The sequence below is a fragment of the Pimephales promelas genome, chromosome 16 (genome assembly GCF_988280905.1).
Source record: "Pimephales promelas chromosome 16, fPimPro1.hap1.1, whole genome shotgun sequence".
NCBI classification, from domain to species: domain Eukaryota; kingdom Metazoa; phylum Chordata; class Actinopteri; order Cypriniformes; family Leuciscidae; genus Pimephales; species Pimephales promelas.
The window spans coordinates 22,793,049-22,813,155 of NC_142784.1; the positions used below are offsets into that span (position 1 = coordinate 22,793,049).

Below are 20,107 nucleotides of genomic sequence, written 5' to 3' on the forward strand. Positions count from 1 at the left end.
CAACCAAGGGGGTAATCCATCAGCAGGAAGTTGAAGCCTCGCGGGAGCCGCCATTGTAGCAGATCTTCACCCGCTGTTAGCATCCCATTGACTCCCATTCATTTTGGCATCACTTTGAAAGCGAATAACTTTACATTTGAGGCGTCCATAGACTTAATTTGTCCATTATTTATTTCTAAAGAAACACGACAATGTATAAAATGCTCCATTACTTTGTATCTTACGTTACGGCCTGTCGCAGTGCACAACAGAGACATTACTGTGTAGACAGGAGAAACTCGCAGGCAATCTTTTACTGTCTATGAGGCAATCGGGGGGACATGGAGGCACAAAGTCAAGGTAGAAGCCCATAAATAGAGAGTCCTTAAAAGCAATGGGACAAAATATTTCAACAATGTGTTTGAGGAATTAGGTGATTCAGATTTGTCTTGGCACAGCTACTAGAAGATTTTCAACAGTCAGACTGTCGTCACGCTCAGTTTGAGCCTGCGCAGTCGCTCAGACATCAGGCAGGAAGTGCAATAATCGGGCTTCAGTCTCCGTTGAAATCAATGGGTTCGCTGTGTCCATTTCTTTTACTGTCTATGGACCCAACAGACATTAAAGGCACTAAAAGACGAGTAATTTGTGCAGAATAGCACAATAACAATCAACAATAATTCAAGCAAGCATGATTTGTAATTTCTTTTTGTTGTTATTAAGTCAGATCAATGCTTGCTTGAATTATAGCATGTCAGTATATTTGAAAATCATACACAACATATTTCAACCTGAAATTTAAGAAATTAATAGAAATTGCTGGTACAATGGTAACTGTCTTTCAAAGAATTAAAATATTAATTACTATTAATAAATCATTTTTTCTAGATAATACCTTTAATTGTTATATATTCTAAAATTTAATTTATGCAATCCACAGAGTGCATTTGCCACAAAAATCAAACTGTGAAACCATCAATAAATATTTGGAATACAACAATATTAGGCCTTCTTTAAAAAGATAATTTAGAAAGTTTAAACCTTTTTTTGCTATTTTTACAATATTTGCCACGCAAACAAACTGATAGAAAGCTACTAAATAAACAGACATACAAATCACTGAATTTCAGACAAATGTTGTATTAATCATTCTTGCATTTCCTCACATTGCACAGCTCTGACATATTCCAATCTTGACGATGAGGACTTACTAAATCAAATCAGAGATAAACAAAATCAACAGTCTGTTTGTAGCCATTCAGCACTTCTGGCAAGATAACAGAGGTTTCTCATCAGCGTAATACACATACAAGAGCAACACAAAGAGCACTGTATCTCTACTTGGCTCAGTGGGGTAAATTGCACCATTTGAAGGGGGAACTGCTTTAAAACAGATGATGTTGCTCACTCAGCCCTAAAGTGCTACGGTGTGACCATGTAATATGACGAATCTAATAACAAGGAGGCTCAGGAAAGCAGACATCACCTACTCAACCTGCATCACTGGCAAGTTCGATGGCTAAAACAACCAACAAGGAAAGATCATTTAAAAATCAGGAGAAATTGCTATCACTTGCATGTCTCCGCATGTTGTCTACGGTTAGAAATGGTGTGGCATTCACATGTGTTTTCTGTGAATATGGTTATTGAAACGAGGATAAAACAAAACATACTCTTCTCACTGGCGCAGCAGAAGAAAATATATATATATAAAAAAAAAAAGAGTTAAATAGCAGCAGTTAAAAAGGAATGACAATGTAGAGAGTGAATATGCAGCAAACAATCCGTGTTAAAAAAATAACATGGCTAAGATACCAGGTAAAATCAGCGGTAAAACAGACCCGGTAAAAGGGAGTTCCTTCAGCAGGGCTTTTGTGTAAGCAGGTGCCCATTTCTCAATGTGTGTGTGCCAGTCTTTGTAGGCTTAGAGGGGGCGGGGGTGTGGGCAGGGCTACTTCCACTCTTCCCATCTTTCTGTCCCATGCTTTTGTCCCTGCCCTCCACCCCCTGTTGCCCTCAGAGTTCGAGTTCTTTGGACACTTTGGTGGCAATGTCCCGAAAGGCAAGCGGTGCCCCCCACAGGCGCTTAAATCGAACACCGCTGGTCTCGGCGGGGCCGTTGGGCAGCTGGCAAACCTCGGCTTCGAAGGCAACGCGGGAGCCGGCGGCTCCATGGGTGCAGGAGAGGAGGAAGGGCCCGGCCTGGTGGACCTGGCAACCGCAGCCCTGCGCCGCCTCCCGCAGAGCCAGAACCACCTCGGCCGGGTCCCGCGGGCTCCGAACCCTCACATCCCAGCCGCATCGGGGGGTCCGGGGCTCTGCCGCTTTTTGATACCCAGATAGATAGCGACTGTGGAAGGAGGAGGAGGTGAAATGGGAGAGAAATGGGAGGTGGGTGGTGATGTGTGTGGGCGGATGGGGGGTGGAGGGGGAACAAGAGAGAAATATATTAGAAATCTGTGAGCAAAAATCCTTAAAAAAGTTCTTAAAGACTGATTAACCTGTGTGGACTGCTAGTTTGTGATATTATTTAACTAAGCCAATTAATTTCAGGGACCAGTAAATAGAAATAGAACACTTTACAGTAAGGTTCAATTTGTTAACATTAGGTAGAGCATAACATGAGCTTTTTTTCTTAATAATCTAGATTATTGTTCATTTGTAATGTACACTATTGTTCTTTGTTAATTCAAGTTAGTTCATATTACATTAATTAAAAGTAACTAAACTTTGACTGAAATGATACATCTTGAAATGTTAAAATTTTATTATTATACATTAACCTAGATTAATAAATGCTTTAAATGTAATGTAAACGTAATGCGTTAACTAATGTCAAATGAACCTTGAGGTAAAGTGTGTTACCAATAAAATAATGCTAAATGGTTTGAAAGAAACATCTTAATAAAATGTTTGAAATCCTTCTACAATCAAAAAGGGAGGAAATGTTTAGAACCAGTTACCTTGCAGGAGACACTGGACTTCTTCAGGATAGTAATACCATTTTCAAAACCAGTTCAAATCTAAGTATTATTTCAATTTAGTGTGACTATCTGCAAAAAGTTGTAGAACATTTTGCAAGGCCTGAAAAAAAATGTGAGTGCCATTCATTTTTAAAGGTGACTAGAAGTAAACTACCATTCAAATGTTTGGTGTCTGAGATTTTTTATGTTTTTGAAATAAGTCTTATTTGTTCACAAGGGTGCATTTAATTGAATCGAAAATACAGTTAAAACAACAATATTGTGAAATATTTCAATGTGAAAGAATTGTTTTCTATTTGAATATATATTTGAAATATAATTTATTTTTCTTGAGATGACAAAGCTGAATTTTCAGCATCCATCTCCAGTCTCAAGTGTCGCATGATCCTTCAAAACAGCATATTATATTCATTTCTGGTGCATTTTAAAAGTTGTGCTTTTTAATGTTTTTTGTAGAAACCATGATATATTTTTTCAAGATTAATGGAAGAATAGAAGAACGCACAACATTTTCAATTTAGTGGGTTAGTTCACCCAAAAATGACATTTCTGTCATTAATGACTGTAAACCCGTAAGATCTTTGTTCATCTTCGAAACACGTCAGAACGCCGGCTCAACGGCTCTGCACCAGGTGAGTACCACAACGCATGCTGATGCAGGAGTTGACCAATAATCATAGACATAAACACTAGACGTCACCTTGACCGCCGCCATCTTGGAACAGGGGTCTTTCATAAGAAGTAGCTAGGTAACGCTGCTATTATAAATGAAATGAAAATAAAAATGGAAATAAAATGTCCGGGATTGGGCTTTTGCGTTCTACAGTCGCCATTCACCATGTTTACTGTGGCGAGCGGGACGAGTGAGGGCCGTGTGGACTGGAGAACGGCGCGAGTCATGTTAACTGTGGCGAGCGGGACGAGTGAGGGCTGTGTGAAGAACGACGCGAGTCATGTTAACTGTGGCGAGCGGGACGAGTGAGGGCTGTGTGAAGAACGACGCGAGTCATGTTAACTGTGGCGAGCGGGACGAGTGAGGGCTGTGTGAAGAACGACGCGAGTCATGTTTACTGTGGCGAGCTGGAGAGCCGTGTGGACAACGACGCGAGTCATGTTTACTGTGGCCAGCCGGACTAGTGAGAGCTGTGTGGGGAACGACGCGAGTCATGTTTACTGTGGCCAGCCGGACTAGTGAGAGCTGTGTGGGGAACGACGCGAGTCATGTTTACTGTGGCCAGCCGGACTAGTGAGAGCTGTGTGGGGAACGACGCGAGTCATGTTTACTGTGGCCAGCCGGACTAGTGAGAGCTGTGTGGGGAACGACGCGAGTCATGTTTACTGTGGCCAGCCGGACTAGTGAGAGCTGTGTGGGGAACGACGCGAGGCCGGTGGCGTGATTACCGATGAGCGGCACCTAAGTCGCTAAGAGGTAAGTGACCGGTCTCGTATCGCTCACGGAGGAGCAGGATTTTTTTTTAGCAATGTTAAAACCCACATCAACCGATCACTTGTTTAGCATTCTGGTGGTGGCACTGGCAGACTTTTGTGCTGTGTATGATGTTCACACAAATGAAATCTGAACTAGGAAGAACTAGGATTTTTTTTAATTTTTACTGGAATCAATGATAAATACATGTCTGACCGTTGGAAGGAACCAAAAAAAAAAAAAAAAAAACGAGAAAATCGCATTCATGATGGTTTATGGTGATTTTAAGTATAATTTTTTGTGACCATATCAAAGCTGGGTTCAAGCCCTTTCCCAAATGTTTTTATTTATTTTATCGGTTGTCCGTAACAAAAGTTCAAAAAAAAAAAAATCAATAAATAAAAACTTGCGTGCCGCTATAGTTCACACAGGACTGGACTTTATTCTGTTATGTGATTTATTTTGATAGGTTAACTGTCTTTGTAGTGTAGAAGGAGAGCTAAATGGGAGATTTGTGTTTCCCGCTCCGCCTGCGTGCATGTTCTTAAAGAGAAACGCAGTCTTTTCAACTGGTCATTATAAATCGCTATTTTTCTGCAGTAAACTAGTGAATTTTCCCAAGTTATATTCAGAGATGATAAACTAGAATTTATAGAATAATAATTTAATAAAAAACAAATTTTGACAAAAAACTGACATCTATTTTTAGACTTTACTGAAAACGTACCAGCCCAACATCCGACGGGTTTTCCCAGATCGCATCACATATATCTATGACCAATAATCACTGGCATTCTGACGTAGAACCCAGAGACGCAGCACTGTTTACTACGTAAATAGCGCAACAGATTGACATGGTGGAGAAGAGATTGTTGTTTTTTAGCGCACAAAAATTATACTCCTCGCTTCATAACAAGGTTGAACCATGTGACAAATGGTCACATGGGCTATTTTTTCGATGTCTTTACTACCTTTCTGAGTCTTAAAAGTTGCAATGACATTGCTGCCTATGGCTGGATCAGAAACCTCTTGGATTTCATCAAAAATATCTTCATTTGTGTTCTGAAGATGAGGGTAATTAATGACAAGATTGTCATTTTAGGGTGAACTAACCCTTTAATGCATCCTTGCGGAATAAAAGTCTTAATTTCTTTAAAAAAAATCCTACTAAACCCAAACCTTTGAACGGTAGAGTAAAAAAACATTCAGGCACATACAAATTTAGAAATAAAATATAATAACATACAAATCAGGCAAAGTATAGAAAAAAGTGTATAGGTAGAGCACTATGTGTATGATGAAATCAGTACAACCTGTGCAGCCAAACATCACCTGTGTCATGCACTTCATAAGTCTCATACACATTATCCCTCAATGTAAATCTGAACCGAATGTAAACTGCATTCCAAAATCATTCAACTTTTACCAGCAATATACATAAATTAGCTGGTCACTATTAGCACAGAACGTAAAAAATGTCATTCAAACATCCATGTTTAAAAAAAAAAAAACGTAAATGTGACTTTCGAAATGCAATGGCCAACCACTGTCAATATATTGTGATTGTGAATATGGAAAAGGTAAAGGGAAGGACAAGTACGTATCTAAGGAAGCTACATATATCTAAGCTAGATTTGATGCACATAGTACAGTACACACAGTTCTATATAATTAACAAAAAGCAGTCACATTCTGATCAGTCTGATCTGACATGGCACGCAGCACATGCTAGAAATTACCTGTGTTTTTTAGCCTGACTTTTTGTAGCTGTATCTGTAGCTAAGGAGAAGTAACAGAGTTAAAATATAGTATGTGAGGACGTTTTAACAATTTTTCTTACCGAGCAAATAACATTTGTCCATTTATCTAGATATTCTTTGTGCTATTATTTTTCAATTTCCTCTACCTATTTTCTGTCTGTCTTCTGTTTGAGTTGCTTGCTTGTTTTCTGAAATGAAGACAATGGCCCAGCATTTGGAGATAGACAACTTTTATGCTACTTCCTCAGTCAAATATGTGTATGAAAAAGAATATGAAAACGCTCACCTTGTGACCGGAGATCTGCTGACTCTCTCAGGTTCGTCTGTGACCCTCAAGAAGAAGACAAAAATGGTTCATGTTAGGAATCAATTAGCCAATAGAGCGGCGATTATCACAGTTTATTCCGCCCTCCACAAACAACCAATCACAGACGTGCACCGTTACACTGACGTCACCTTCAATCAATCCACAAATATCACTACTGAGAACAAAAGAAACTGATGGCAGTGATGGATTTTATATGGCAGGATTATGTATTATCTCATAGAATATATTAATTATGCTTTTGAGACAGACATCATCACACGTTGCTTCATGTCAGTGTAACACAATTTAAAGAAACATTCACAATTGTATCCTTAATAACACCATCTAAAAGCAATTTCTTGTGTGTGGCTATTTGTCTTTGAGTTTATTAATCTAATATTCTACATGAGACATTAGTTATTATTAGCTCTAAACAAAGAAAGTGCTAGTTGGCTGATGTCCACACGAGGGCGCTACGGTTCAAGGCTGCTTTCATGGACACTTGTGAAACTTTCCATTCACATAATGTAGTAAATGAGGTGGCCAGTGTATTCCCTCTTAAAGGGACAGTACACAGCCACCTCAAACATTACAGTGAAAATGGAGGGCTCTCTGTTGGGTGTGAATAAACCATATCTGGACAGAAAAAAATATCATGTGATAGACAGGGGAGGCAAATGAGCTTGGCCAACTGTGATTGGGATTTGACATGAGAGGATAAAAATACAAGTTACATAACTAATCTGGGTCTAAAGTGGAGAGAGGAAGCCCTTGCTTGGCTCTATCTTTTCCAAAATTAGGCTTTTATGATAGAAGAGTCCAGATTAAAATTGTTTTACAATGCATTTTTAATTTCGTTAAGAATCATGGGAAATCTAATAAGGGCACAGTGTTCTTCAGGCCAAGCTAAATGCCATTCCTGTGAATAAGTAAAAGGTGAGAGAAATGCATGAATGAGTGCATGAAAAAAAGTGATACATGGATGGAGCTATGGTGTAAAAGACCTCTTGAGCATCAAACAAAGAAAGCACATTCTCAAATATTTAAACATATAAAAAATGCAGTTTCAAATGTATTGACAATAATAATCAAAATAGTGTTGGTTCACCCAAATCTGTCAACTTAAAACATTTGCTAACCCTAGTGCCATTCCAAACATGTATAATTCTGTTCTTCTCTTCAGAACCAAAATATTTGGTATAATACCAAAATTAGGGCTGTCATTTTGTGTAAATGACAAAGAAGCATGAATTTGGCCCCCACGATTTATGTGCAAGTCTTCCCCCTTTGATGTTGCTTTTGATTCATAGATGTTGTGCCATATCATGCCATATTTAAAATGAATGCGATTTAAGAGCCACAGCAGAAAGGAGGATTTTCAGTTAACTAAGTTATCATATGACTTCAGAAGACTTGCAATAGAGTATAACGGTTCTTTGTAAAAGTTCTTTGTTGAAGAGTTAGAAGCCATGAATTAAACCAACCAGCTACTAAAGTAAAATGAGGGAAAGAATTACAATCCCAGGAAGCATAGAGAATGACAATCAAATTAAAATGATGGATAAATATAAAACTATTGATTAGTATATAATTATCTTTGCAGAATCAATGGTACCAGGAATTCTGTTGTTAAACACAATTATTAAAAAAATATGTTGAATTAATGTGTATTAATGGATTCAACAAAACCATACACTATCGATCAACAACCCTGAAACTCACATTAGATCTGTCTTTAAAGGTTTATACACCCTCAGAAAAAAAGGTACAAAAGCTGTCACTGGCCCAGTACCCTTTCAAAAGGTACAAAGAGTGCATATTAGTACCTCAAAATGTACATATTAGAGCCAAAATTGTACATCTTAGAACCTAAATGGTGCATATTGGAACCTATTTAAAGGGTACCGTCCCAGTGATAGCTTTTGTTCCATTTTTCTGAGTGCAAGTTATCATTCAAAATCTATGGAAGCTTGTTTCCACCACTGAATAAAAAAAAAAAAATTATTATTGCGACTTTTTATCTCACAATTGCGAGATATATTATAAAGTCAGAATTGCCTGATATAAAAAGTCGCAATTGTGTGTTATAAAGTCAGAATTGCGAGATATAAAGTCGCAATTGCGTGTTATAAAGTCAGAATTGCGACTTTTCATCTCACAATTCTGACTTTTTTTTTCTCACAATTGCGAGTTTACATCTCGCAATTCTGACTTTATAACACATAATTGGGAGTTTATATGTTGAAATTCTGACATCTTTTCTCAGAATTATGAGATATAAACTTGCAATTGTGAGTTATCAGGCCAATTATAAGGGGGGAAAAAAAGACTAACTTTTTTCCCCTCAGAATAGTTTATATCTCACAATTTTTACGACTTTTTACGCGAGTTTATATCTCACGACTTTATATCATGCATTTCTGACTTTTTAACACAATTGTGACTTTATATCTCGGAAGTCCTACTTTATATATCGCAATTCTGACTTTATTACACGCAACTGAGACTTTAGATCAAGCAATTCAGACTTAATATCTCGCAATTCTGACTTTATAACATGCAATTCTGGCTTAATATCTCGCAATTCTGACTTTATAACACGCAATTGCAACTTTATATCTCGCAATTCTGACTTCATATCTCGCAATTGTGAGAAATAAAGTCAGAATTGCGAGATGTAAACCTGCAATTGTAAGAAAAAAAGTCAGAATTGTGAGATAAAAAGTCGCAATAACCATTTTTATTTTTCATTCTGTGGTGGAAACAAGCTTCTTTAAAAATCAATTCAAATTGCCCTATGGTAAAAATAAATCCGATTTTTTACTTCCGGAACCAAACTGTGGCAAACAAGGAATATTCGACTTTCCTGCTGCTTTTAGTATTCTGACAGCTCTCAACATCCCACATCGCACAAAACCATACACGTTTGGACACAAGGGTGAGTCATTAATGACAGAATTAAAATTTTGAGTTATCTCTGAAAGCTCAAAGAGGTGCTCCGACACCCAGCGCTAACACGGGTGCCAAAGAGAGCGGTGAGACTGAGTATTTTGACATACTGAGAGATGGAACAAGGCCACAAACAGGAAGAAAACTTACTAACTGTTTTTGATCCCTGTGGCAGAGTGCAGCCCGAGACTGACTTGTTTGAGCTCTGGCGCTTAGAGGGGTCAAGATTGACCCTAAGAGTTGATGAGGGGAAGGAAAAAGAGAAAAGGACAGTGTGATAGACAGAAAGAAGGAGGGGAACAGGGAGATCGAGAGAGAAATAAGATTGTAGCAAGGGAAAAAAAGGCAAAGAAACAAATAAACAAAACAGAAACACTGAGCACCCAACAACAGCCGAGACCAAGAGATAGAGACACGAGGAGGAGCAGGCGCCTGAAACTGTCGGTTAATAACACAGGAGGCTTGAGGAAGAGCTAATGCAGAGAGTACATATGCAAACTTATGCGGAAAAGGGACTTTATCCATTGGATGTCATCCTAGATAGGTGCTTAATCTAATCTAAGAGATGGAAGTGTTGCTCTAATCTAATAAAGAGCTTCTAGTTGCGCATCTCTGCAAAAGTCGTTCTTTCTGGCTTTTGGCCCAGACAGGCACATAAACAATTCAACTGAGGAGGATGCTGAAGAGCAAAGCGCCCCATCAGCGTTCCTACTTTCTACTGAACATCTCAATCACATTACGGACTTCAAATGCTCCCATATCTAACAACATTACCTCCTCATATTCCACAGGAATATAGGCACCAAACCAAATGAAAGTTGACTTTGTAAACTAATTGGCTCTAGCGGTGGAGCCCATGTCATTTTGATCTTGTGCGGCTAAAGAGCAATTCACATCCAAGGACGATAACTAAAAGTTTTAAAAGTAGTTTTAAAATTTCCTTTGCATTTGGTAAGAATAGGTCCACACCACATTTACAATGATAACAACAAAGCCATTGTATTATAACAATATCGTTGTATTTGCTTTCAGAATAATTTTTTCAGCATAAATGCAGCACGCTTATGAACAGAACATTATGTGGATCCCAATAAACCGGTAGTTATCATTATAATGTAGTTGTTTTTAAAGCTATTTGTCTTTGGTGTGGATGCTAAAATAGTTATAATTATCATCTGTTGGTGTGGACCCTTAATTATCGTTCTTGGTGTGAAAACTAATATAGTTATCGCTGTAGTTATCTTTATTATTATCGTCCTCTGCCAAGGAGACTAATATAATTATCGTTATAATTATCTTTATAGTTATCGTCCGGTTGTGTGGATACTAATATATTTATCGTTATAGTTATGTAGATATGGGTGAACAATAATATTGTTTTTGTTATAGTTATCATTATCATTTTTGTTTCTTAGTGTCTACGCTGTTCTTAATATTACTGTTATGTTTATAGTTTGTCCGTTGGTGTGAATACTAATATAGTTATCATTTTAGTTGTTTATAGTTGTTGTTCTTGGTTTGAAAGGTAATTTAGTTATTGTTATACTGTAGTTTTTTTTTTATTTTATGTATACATATTCCTATAGTTCATGTTATAATTGTTACGTTCATAGCTGGTATATAGTTGGTCCGTAGGTGTGAATACTAATATAGTTATCATTTTAGAGTGGTTTGTAGTTATGTTTATATAGTTTTTGTTCTTGGCGTGAATGCTAATATAGCTATCTTTATAGTTATGTATAAAGTTTTTGTTCTTGGTGTGAATGCTAATATAGTTATCTTTATAGTTTATAGTTTTTGTTCTTGGTTTGAATGCTAATATAGTTATGTTTATAGTTTTTGTTCTTGCTGTGAATGCTAATATAGTTATGTTTATAGTTTTTGTTCTTGGTGTGAATGCTAATATAGTTATCATTTTAGAGTGGTTTGTAGTTATGTTTATATAGTTTTTGTTCTTGGCGTGAATGCTAATATAGTTATCTTTATAGTTTATAGTTTTTGTTCTTGGTTTGAATGCTAATATAGTTATGTTTATAGTTTTTGTTCTTGGTGTGAATGCTAATATAGTTATGTTTATAGTTTTTGTTCTTGGTGTGAATGCTAATATAGTTATCTTTATAGTTAATGTTCTTAGTGTGAAGGAGCCTTAAAAGTCTTCAGATAGAAGAACAATTTAAAAGATTTGGGAAGCATAAATTAATGATTTGGTACTTGATTTTATGTGGATCTATTTTTATCTATAATCAACAAATCTTTGCTCTCACAAAGTCATTCTGGTTTACAAGATGAAACCGTCGCTCTCCTCTTACCTGCGGGTAAGTTTTGAGGTCAGCTTAGAGAACAAGTTTGTGGTGGCACGGCTACGGGAGTGTGGCAGAGGGCTGGCTTCATGGGAGAGGGTGGGTGAGGTGGGGGGTGCGTGGGTGGGAGGCCGGTGGTCCCTTAGCTGGCCACCATGGAAGGTGCTGCGGATGGTGGATCCCCTCGTGAGCCGAGAACGTTCTGAAGATGTGGAGCCAGAGGCCCCGGCCCCGGAGATACTGTGAGTGGATGGGGAGGCTGGAGGTAATCGATGTGACAAGGAGCTGAGGAAAGAGACAAGAAAACAGATGAAAAGCAAAAAAAAGAAAGTTTTGCCACATAACCGGCATCGCTTTTGCTTATGCTTAAGAACAACTATAGCAGCATATGCTAACAACCCAGAGCACATGAGCAACAGCATAGCAATGGCTTAGCAAAACGTTAACAATCATAATCAGTGGCATAATAATAAAGTTAAACCGATCCCACTCACTTTTTCAGCGGCCTTGGTTCCGAAAGTTTTTTTGTTTAGAAAAAAAAATAGTTTAAAATTATTGGAGCTTCTATAAAAGGATATACCATCCATTAACAACTTTGCAGCTTACAATAGGTCTTTCTTTAATAAGTTATTTATAAGTTATGGATCAAAATCAGATTTTGATCAGATATAAAGATTTTTACACAGGCAAAGACTTCTCCAGAATATGCAAAAATCTGGATTTAAATATGGCTGCTGTGCTGAACGTTCATTGTTCCCACTCATTAGTAGTCATTGTGGCTCTACCTGGAGTCTACTTTGGTGGCAGAACTTAATCCAATAGACAAAGTCCAAAACATACCACAGTAACAGCACTATAGCAATGCGATTAGACTGACATCAGACCTCAACACTTGAAGAGCCCGTTCTCGTTGGGTTTAGCTGAGCGTAAATGTGAGGCAGGATGCTGCTGAGTCACTGTGGCATGAGATCTCTTGTGTTCTTATTCCCATCTCAGAAACAGCCACTTAAGGCAAATTAAAACAGAATCCTTACCGGAAAAAAGCTTGCACACAATCGCACATCTCAACGCAGACAAAAGGTTGAGACAAATCACTCTATTTTCTGTTTGTCAAACAAGTCAAAACCCAGGACAAAGGACAGAAAGTCAAACATCAAAGAGAGAAAAGGAGTGCAAGATGAGAAGATAATTAAAAACTTACAATTCAGCTGGGATTACTGAGGTGTACTTAATAGTGGATAACATGATGCTGTACAATGGAAAACTGTTCTAGGTGGTTACTAAGGTGTTGCCATACAATTGCTGTGGTGTTCTGGGTGGTTGCTAGGGTGTTTCTATGCAGCTGCTAGCTACGGTATTCTGGCTTGTTACTAGGGTGTTGCTATGCAGTTTCTATAGTGTTGTGGTTGTTACCAAGGTGTTGCTATGCAGTTGTTAGGTGGTTACCAGGGACTACTTGATTGCTGTTTAAACCTGATGTTGTCTGATCACAGTAGCACCGCTCTCCTTTTGATGAGAAATAGGAATTGTGATGCTTTCCATAGCAACCAGCACTAATGATCTCTCATTCAGATGGGTTCACTTTGCTGACGTGAATCTCTTGGCATCAGACTGCCTCTGACCCTCCATCTAGCTCAGTTTTGGCATAGATCTAACAGATCTCACATGCTGTCTCATTCTGCCCACTCGCCTGGGGCCACTTCACTTAACGCTCTAAATAACCCTGCATTGATGGACCTTACACACACACACACACACACACACACACACACACAGGATTTCCTAAACAGGGTTTCACATATTAGCTTTCCTTGGTCAGCCATACTGCAGTCGTTAATGGCGATGCTGGGCAGAAAAATGTGCATGATGAAGGGGTTTGAAACAGCATGGCTGTGTGTGTGTGTGTGCAAAACATTTAAGACTAGTCAGGGATTTATAATTAAATGTTTATTTTAAACTGTAAAAATATATTCAAGTATTATTTTTAAAGTAACTAATCAAAAAAGCTAATTTGTGACATCAAACAGAAAATATTAATATCAATTCCATTTTAATCAAATTGTTATGCTTATTTACCATATAAATACCATTTATAAAAATTATTTCCCAGGTGTTCTCAGATTTCAGACTACGTATTTGTCAATTATGGTGATTATGGTGTTTTTGCGTGTAGACATGTACTGTACTGGCTGAGCTCGGGGGAGTTAGGCTACTTTAGGTCAACCAGTCAAGCAGCCTTGTGACCCAGACAATCCACACGCCTCCTCTCATTCTCTTTAGACTTACATGACACCCAGTCTTTGGACCTCCCCCAAAGAGGGGGAAAAAAGAGAGGAGAGTGAGAGAAGGACAGCTAAGCAGCTACCATCTGCCACTGCTGAAGCATAACAGACCAAATCAATCTCAATAAACAAGCTTACAGGAAAAAATCATTTCAGCTTTAACATGGACATCAATTATAAAAATTCAAAACAGAGCCACATATACAGAGACAGGTTTACCTGTTCTCTTTCCCATTCTGTAGCAAGGTGTGTCTGTCAGTGCTGGTACGGTCCGTACATACATAAGTGTTCCTACGGGTCATGGCACTGGCAGGGATGTTGTTCTAAAATGTGAAAGAGAAAGCACACATAAGCATTGTTTATGTCACTAAGGCTATCTAAATATAACCAGCATTTCGGACACAGTTGTCCTCAGAAATTCATGCATTTTGTTCAACGGGAACATTTTAGGAACAAGTTGTTTTGCATACTAAGGGAACATCAATTTATGACCTGAGAATGCCAATAATGAATCTGAACATGTGCCATTACATCCCAGGGGGAAAAAAAAGTTATGCAACATTTTAATGGGCGGCACTTGAATTGTCAACAGGACGATTTATATTTTCTTCTTTATTAAAGGAAACGAGCATCCAATTCCGTCATTATTTACTTATGTCTTTCAAAACGGCAGGATTTTCTTTCTTCCTTGAAACACAAAAGAAGTTATTTTTAGCTGGTCCAGCTTCCCTTTTCCATAGAATGAAAGTGAATGGTGACCATGGCTGCAAGCAAGGTTAACGGCTTAAATTTCAGTCCATTCCTCACATAATCTATCAAATAGCTTCAAAAGACCTGGAATCTAGAACACACACCCAAGACAATCAACTAAATATATATATATTTCAATGAATATTTCCTGGAACCGTATGTGCGTGATTTCCTGTGCTTGATTACCGTTGTTGCGTTGATGTCCTTGCGGCGGTCAGGGATCTCGGCCTTGTTGGGGTTGTTGGCTGTGCTGACCATTGGGCTCGACGGGGGGATGCTACGACTGCCCACCACACTGCAGCTGGTCTTCCGTGAGGGCAGACGTTCCTCTTTCAGATCCCCCTCGCCTGTACTGGTGGGGCTGCGCTTGGGATGGGTTACTGGCACCGATGGCCCACCTGACAAACATATAAACACAATTATAAACACAGTTCATAATAAGAAGTATTAATTAAAATTAAGCTATATAATATCAAAAAGTATAACTGGCAGACCACCCCAGCAATACTGTCATGGATCACCTGTGAAAACCTCTGATCTAGGCCATTTATAAATATGAAATTATCCTTGAGAAGTATCAGGACTCACAGAAGTCACTGTGCCTCCTCTGGCGGTGGTAGGTGGAGGCACTGCGCTGGGGTTTAGAGTGACTGGAGGCAGAGGTGGAGCTGGAGGTGTGTTTGCTGGTGCCATTCGTGATGGGACTGGGCCTCACCCGTGCTAGAGACAAATTGCTGCTTGACCGGGACTCCATACCTTCCTATATGGGAAACATATGAGAGATATTACACACTTATAGGATAGCGCACAGGCTGCTCTCGGCTCAGTGGCAATCCCTATCTCACCTCATTCTTGCGACTTAGCAGCAGATAGGTGGCAAATATCTCATTGTACTTCTGTGTGGTCAGGGCATCTTTGATTTCATCACGGGAGTAACCCATCCCTACCATTACATCTGTATGAACAGAGAGAGAAAAAAATCATTTAAGTAAATAAGCAAGTAGCCATTTAGCAGACAAATTCAGCCACACTTATTACGTTCTGGTACAATGGGAAAAAAATGTTTAATTTTTAACGTTTTTACTTTTTAATCAGTAATCTATCTTGTTTCATTTAAAAAATAATAATCATCTTAAAAACAAGATACATTTTCTTTTGAAAAGCAATATTTTTCACAGAATATACAATACAAGGATACATACAATTTTTAAATTGTTATAAAATATTTCTTAGAATGATTTTTGAAGGATCATGTGAAGTAATGGCTGCTAAAATTCAGATTTCCCATCACAGGAATAAATAACTTTTTAAAAAATACATTCAATTAGTAAACATATTAAACAATTTTTCACAATCTTACTGTTTTACAGTATTTTTGATTAAATAAAGCTTTGGTAAGCACAAGAGACTTGCTGTAAGAAAAAGAAAAAAATAATATACTACAGTTTAAAAGTTTAATCATATATTATTTATAGAAAAATAAAAACGATTTAGCAATGGGGTCAAATAATTAAATATACCTTGATTTATTACTTAAATCAAAGTATACTGTTTGATAACCAGATGAATTTACAAGCAAAATTGTGCAAGATCTTGTTTTAAAGGATGTTTATATACAGGTTCCCAAAAGTGTTAACAGTCATTCCTTACCTATACGGCTGGTGTCACTATAATCCTCCACCGGCTCTATATGAGGCTTCAGCTCATCGCTTTCATAACCGACATTCATCCACTTATCCTTCATTATTTGCTGAAAGGGAAGAACAGAATATCAGATAGAGTGTGAGCCGAAGATCACACAATCTATGTAAACTCAATAAGTCATTTGCTGTGTTGGTGGACTGCGGGTCGCAGTTGCTCCTCCTCACCTCCAGGGTGCAGCGCTTGGTGGGGTTGAGCACAAGAAACCGGCGCAGGATCCCCTCACAGTCAGTAGACATGTAGAATGGCACCCGGTATTTCCCCCTCAACACACGCTCACGCAGCTCCTGAGGGAACAACACAGACTTCTATTCAACACCTAATCTTATTCTGAACCAGTCAGCCACCGAATCACCCCCACGGCACAGAGAAATAATCACAGCTCACTTGACCTACATTACTTGTGAGCAAAGTATTTCATAAGAGCACTTATGCATGTGAGGCGCCTGTCTCAAAATGTTGCCAAAAAAAAACTGTTTGGAAGTGACACAAAAGAGATTTTAAATTGAATATTAGCGTTGGTGACTAGACATATTATTAAAAAGTTTGTTACAAAAGTAAACAAAAATTTCGTTAAAATTGAAGTTGAAACACACTGTGGCAGTGTGTATCTACCAATCACGTTTTCCACCAAAATATAGACAATATGTGCAGCCCTTAGTGATATTCAACACGCAAATAAATTATTTTATTGATCAAAACTATCAGTGTTTACAAACTCAATCAATAAACAATGAATAATAAAAGGACATTACAGATTTTTATTTATCATAATCGTTGATACTTTATCAAATTGTTTTTTCATCATCAAATACTCACTTAAAGTTAATCTCTTAAATGTTATCTTAAGCAAATCTCAAATTATCCATTTTTATACTGTACATTAATATTGTGTTGTGATGCTTAAATTCACTTGTAGCATTTTAAATGATTTAGCTTTTAGTGCTTTATTTATTTACACAGAAATTGCAGAATGTTGACAATTTATTGATTATCAGCCATACTACAAAAATAATTATTGGCTTATCTATATCAGCGTCAATTTTAATAATGGGGAATTTGTTCCTACCTATCACCGTTTAAAATATTAAACCAAAAGTCCAGATAAACATTGTTGTTCCATAGTATTTCTTGCCTTTCTTTATTTCGTTTCATACTTTGTAATTTACCTTGAGGTTCTGTCCATCAAAGGGCAGTGATCCGCTGACCAGCGTATATAGAATAACCCCCAGACTCCAAATGTCCACCTCTGGCCCGTCATACTTCTTCCCCTGAAAGAGCTCTGGGGCGGCGTAGGGGGGGCTGCCGCAGAAAGTGTCCAGTTTACTGCCCAGCGTAAATTCATTACTGAAGCCAAAGTCAGCAATCTTGATGTTGGAGTCTGCGTCAAGCAGGAGGTTTTCCGCCTGAGTGAGGTATAAGATAGGAAGGGGTATATGACCATGAGCAGGAATTTAATAGTTTTATGCTTTGGGATGTTTTAAAAAAAGGGAGCAAAGTGTGGAGCTGTAAGGCCTTTACTCTTTTATTAGAGCTCCAGAGGTCACAAAACGATGTATAAGTCATGAGAAAGAAATATAACCTTCAAGTCCCTGTGAACAATATTCTTCTGATGACAGTAATGAACCGCAGACACAATCTGAAAGGGAAGCACTGACATTAACATCTCTGCAACAGGAAGTTACAAAACTGCTCTGCATCTTTAACAAATTAGAAACAGAAAATACAGCTTGGTTTTTATAGATTTATAGAATTTATTTATGACATTTCTCACCTGCCGGAATTTAGCACGTGCCTCCTTTTCCTTCATTCTCCCATGGGATACGAGGTAGTCAAATACTTCACCTATCACAGAAGAAACATTTGAGTAAATCTAAAACATGATAAAAATTATCGGCCAAAATGATTCTTCCTCAGGGAAATAATTGAAATAAAATGTTAAAATGACATTAAACTAAGCCGATAATTATTTATTTTTATTTATTTTTGCCTGATAACTGGTAACAGCCAATAATAAAATTCTACACTATATAGTTCAAATTTAGATTAAAATTAATCTAAAATCAACATTATAGTGTACAGTATGAAAAATGAAGATTTACTTTGAGATTTGCTAAAGATTGAATTTAACAGTTATTAAATTAATAAATTAATTTAAAAATAAATTAAATTAAATCAGTAAAACAAATTTAAGTGAGTATTACATATCTTTAATATTGGACGATAATCTACTTGGTACAGATATATTGCACATTCGTACATAAAACTACACAGAAGTATGGATAAAGATTAAGGTAAACACATTGGACCTATTATGGAGGCCACTAATATAACTAATTTAGATCAATTGGGATTTTCTAGATTAAAAAAGAAAGTTACTTAATACTCAGTGAACGAACACAATGTTTCATTCCGGATAATGATTAAACTTCCACTGAAATGTGAAATGGGGAGGAAATAGAAAACACAAATTACCAATGTGTAGTATAAGCCGTACCGCTCTACATGATTTTTCCACGAGCTCGCACATGCATCAGCCTCATCAGATAGATTAGGAGTGGAAACGTGAGATTCAATAAGAGAGCAACCGATTCAAGCGCCACGAATATGGGCTAAAGTTAAAATAAGCCTGATTTGACATCTTTACTAGCAGCTCTAATCGCTGAGGTGTGTGGGCCTGGCTTCTGTGAATGCGCATGAAACCTATAGAAGAGCCTGTGCAGCTGATGCAACAGTCGTACACATGCATGTTTGCGTGTGAGCATGAATTAAAACTAGAGACATGTGATTATTCATGTAAATACTCATCAACACTTGATGGTACACACAGAATTACGGATTAACACAATTATGAAGGAAGCATGTGTGCGTATGTTAAAATACGGAGGAATTATACCTCCACTGGCGTATTCCATCACAAGATAGAGCGTCTTTTCTGTCTCAATCACTTCAAAGAGCTGAACTGTAGATGAGAGAAAAAAATCAGATCATATCACTGGGTACAGTCTGAAAAACATGGTAATAAGTGCATTGAGCAACAGAGAATAAGCCCAGGTTGTTGTATGATTGGGTCAAGGAAAACCTAAAAATGTAAATTCAGTGAATAATTTAAATAATTTTTTACAGAAAATGTTCTCTTCGACATAGCTCTCAAATCTCATTTGCACAAGCAAATATTTGACATTAAAATATAAATAAGTTGAAGTACTAAATTGACTAAAACTGAAATAAAAAAATTAAAGCTAAATAAAAATATTAAAAAAACAAATCACATAACAAAACTACTAAAACATCAACAAATTAAAATAAAAAATTATCAAAATAAAAAGCCAATTCAAAATATGAATAAATATTACATACAAGTATAATAATAACATTGCAACTGATAGAGATAATATAAACTAAAAAAACTGTTTTGAGAGGCCTCAGATGTCAATATTTTCCCGTGTGAAGGATAAAATGAAGAAACCAGACATTTTTTTCCTCAAAAGCATCTAAAATACTCACCTATGTTTGGGTGGTTGAGGCCCTTCATGATCCGTACCTCTCGAAAGAGCTGAGGAGAGATAACAAAATAAAATAATCATTCAAATCACCTATAAACTTTTGTTTATACAACAACATAGAAATATAATTCATAACATATCATTCAAAGATAATTATAGTTTA

The 20,107-nt window shown here is 37.4% G+C and overlaps 1 protein-coding gene across 7 annotated transcripts in view; it reads right to left on the minus strand.

Moving 5' to 3' along the window:
* Positions 1–1,099: 1,099 nt before the first annotated feature.
* The window catches only part of mark4b (MAP/microtubule affinity-regulating kinase 4b), a 45,446-nt gene continuing 26,438 nt past the window's right edge, over positions 1,100–20,107 (minus strand). Inside the window, exons 4-19 of one of the 7 annotated variants that reach the window (XM_089121250.1) lie at positions 19,946–19,994; positions 19,335–19,400; positions 18,213–18,283; positions 18,021–18,077; positions 17,608–17,844; positions 16,606–16,725; positions 16,388–16,487; positions 15,583–15,692; positions 15,326–15,497; positions 14,924–15,135; positions 14,207–14,310; positions 11,715–11,990; positions 9,556–9,638; positions 6,436–6,480; positions 6,129–6,168; positions 1,100–2,329 (exon numbers count right to left, since the gene is read on the minus strand). In XM_089121250.1, the coding sequence (XP_088977376.1) occupies positions 1,996–2,329; positions 6,129–6,168; positions 6,436–6,480; positions 9,556–9,638; positions 11,715–11,990; positions 14,207–14,310; positions 14,924–15,135; positions 15,326–15,497; positions 15,583–15,692; positions 16,388–16,487; positions 16,606–16,725; positions 17,608–17,844; positions 18,021–18,077; positions 18,213–18,283; positions 19,335–19,400; positions 19,946–19,994 (2,076 nt within the window). In that variant the 3' untranslated portion in view covers positions 1,100–1,995. The remainder of the gene's footprint in view (positions 2,330–6,128; positions 6,169–6,435; positions 6,481–9,555; positions 9,639–11,714; positions 11,991–14,206; positions 14,311–14,923; positions 15,136–15,325; positions 15,498–15,582; positions 15,693–16,387; positions 16,488–16,605; positions 16,726–17,607; positions 17,845–18,020; positions 18,078–18,212; positions 18,284–19,334; positions 19,401–19,945; positions 19,995–20,107) is intronic. The other 6 variants (XM_089121246.1, XM_089121247.1, XM_089121248.1 and 3 more) reach the window with 6 other exon arrangements.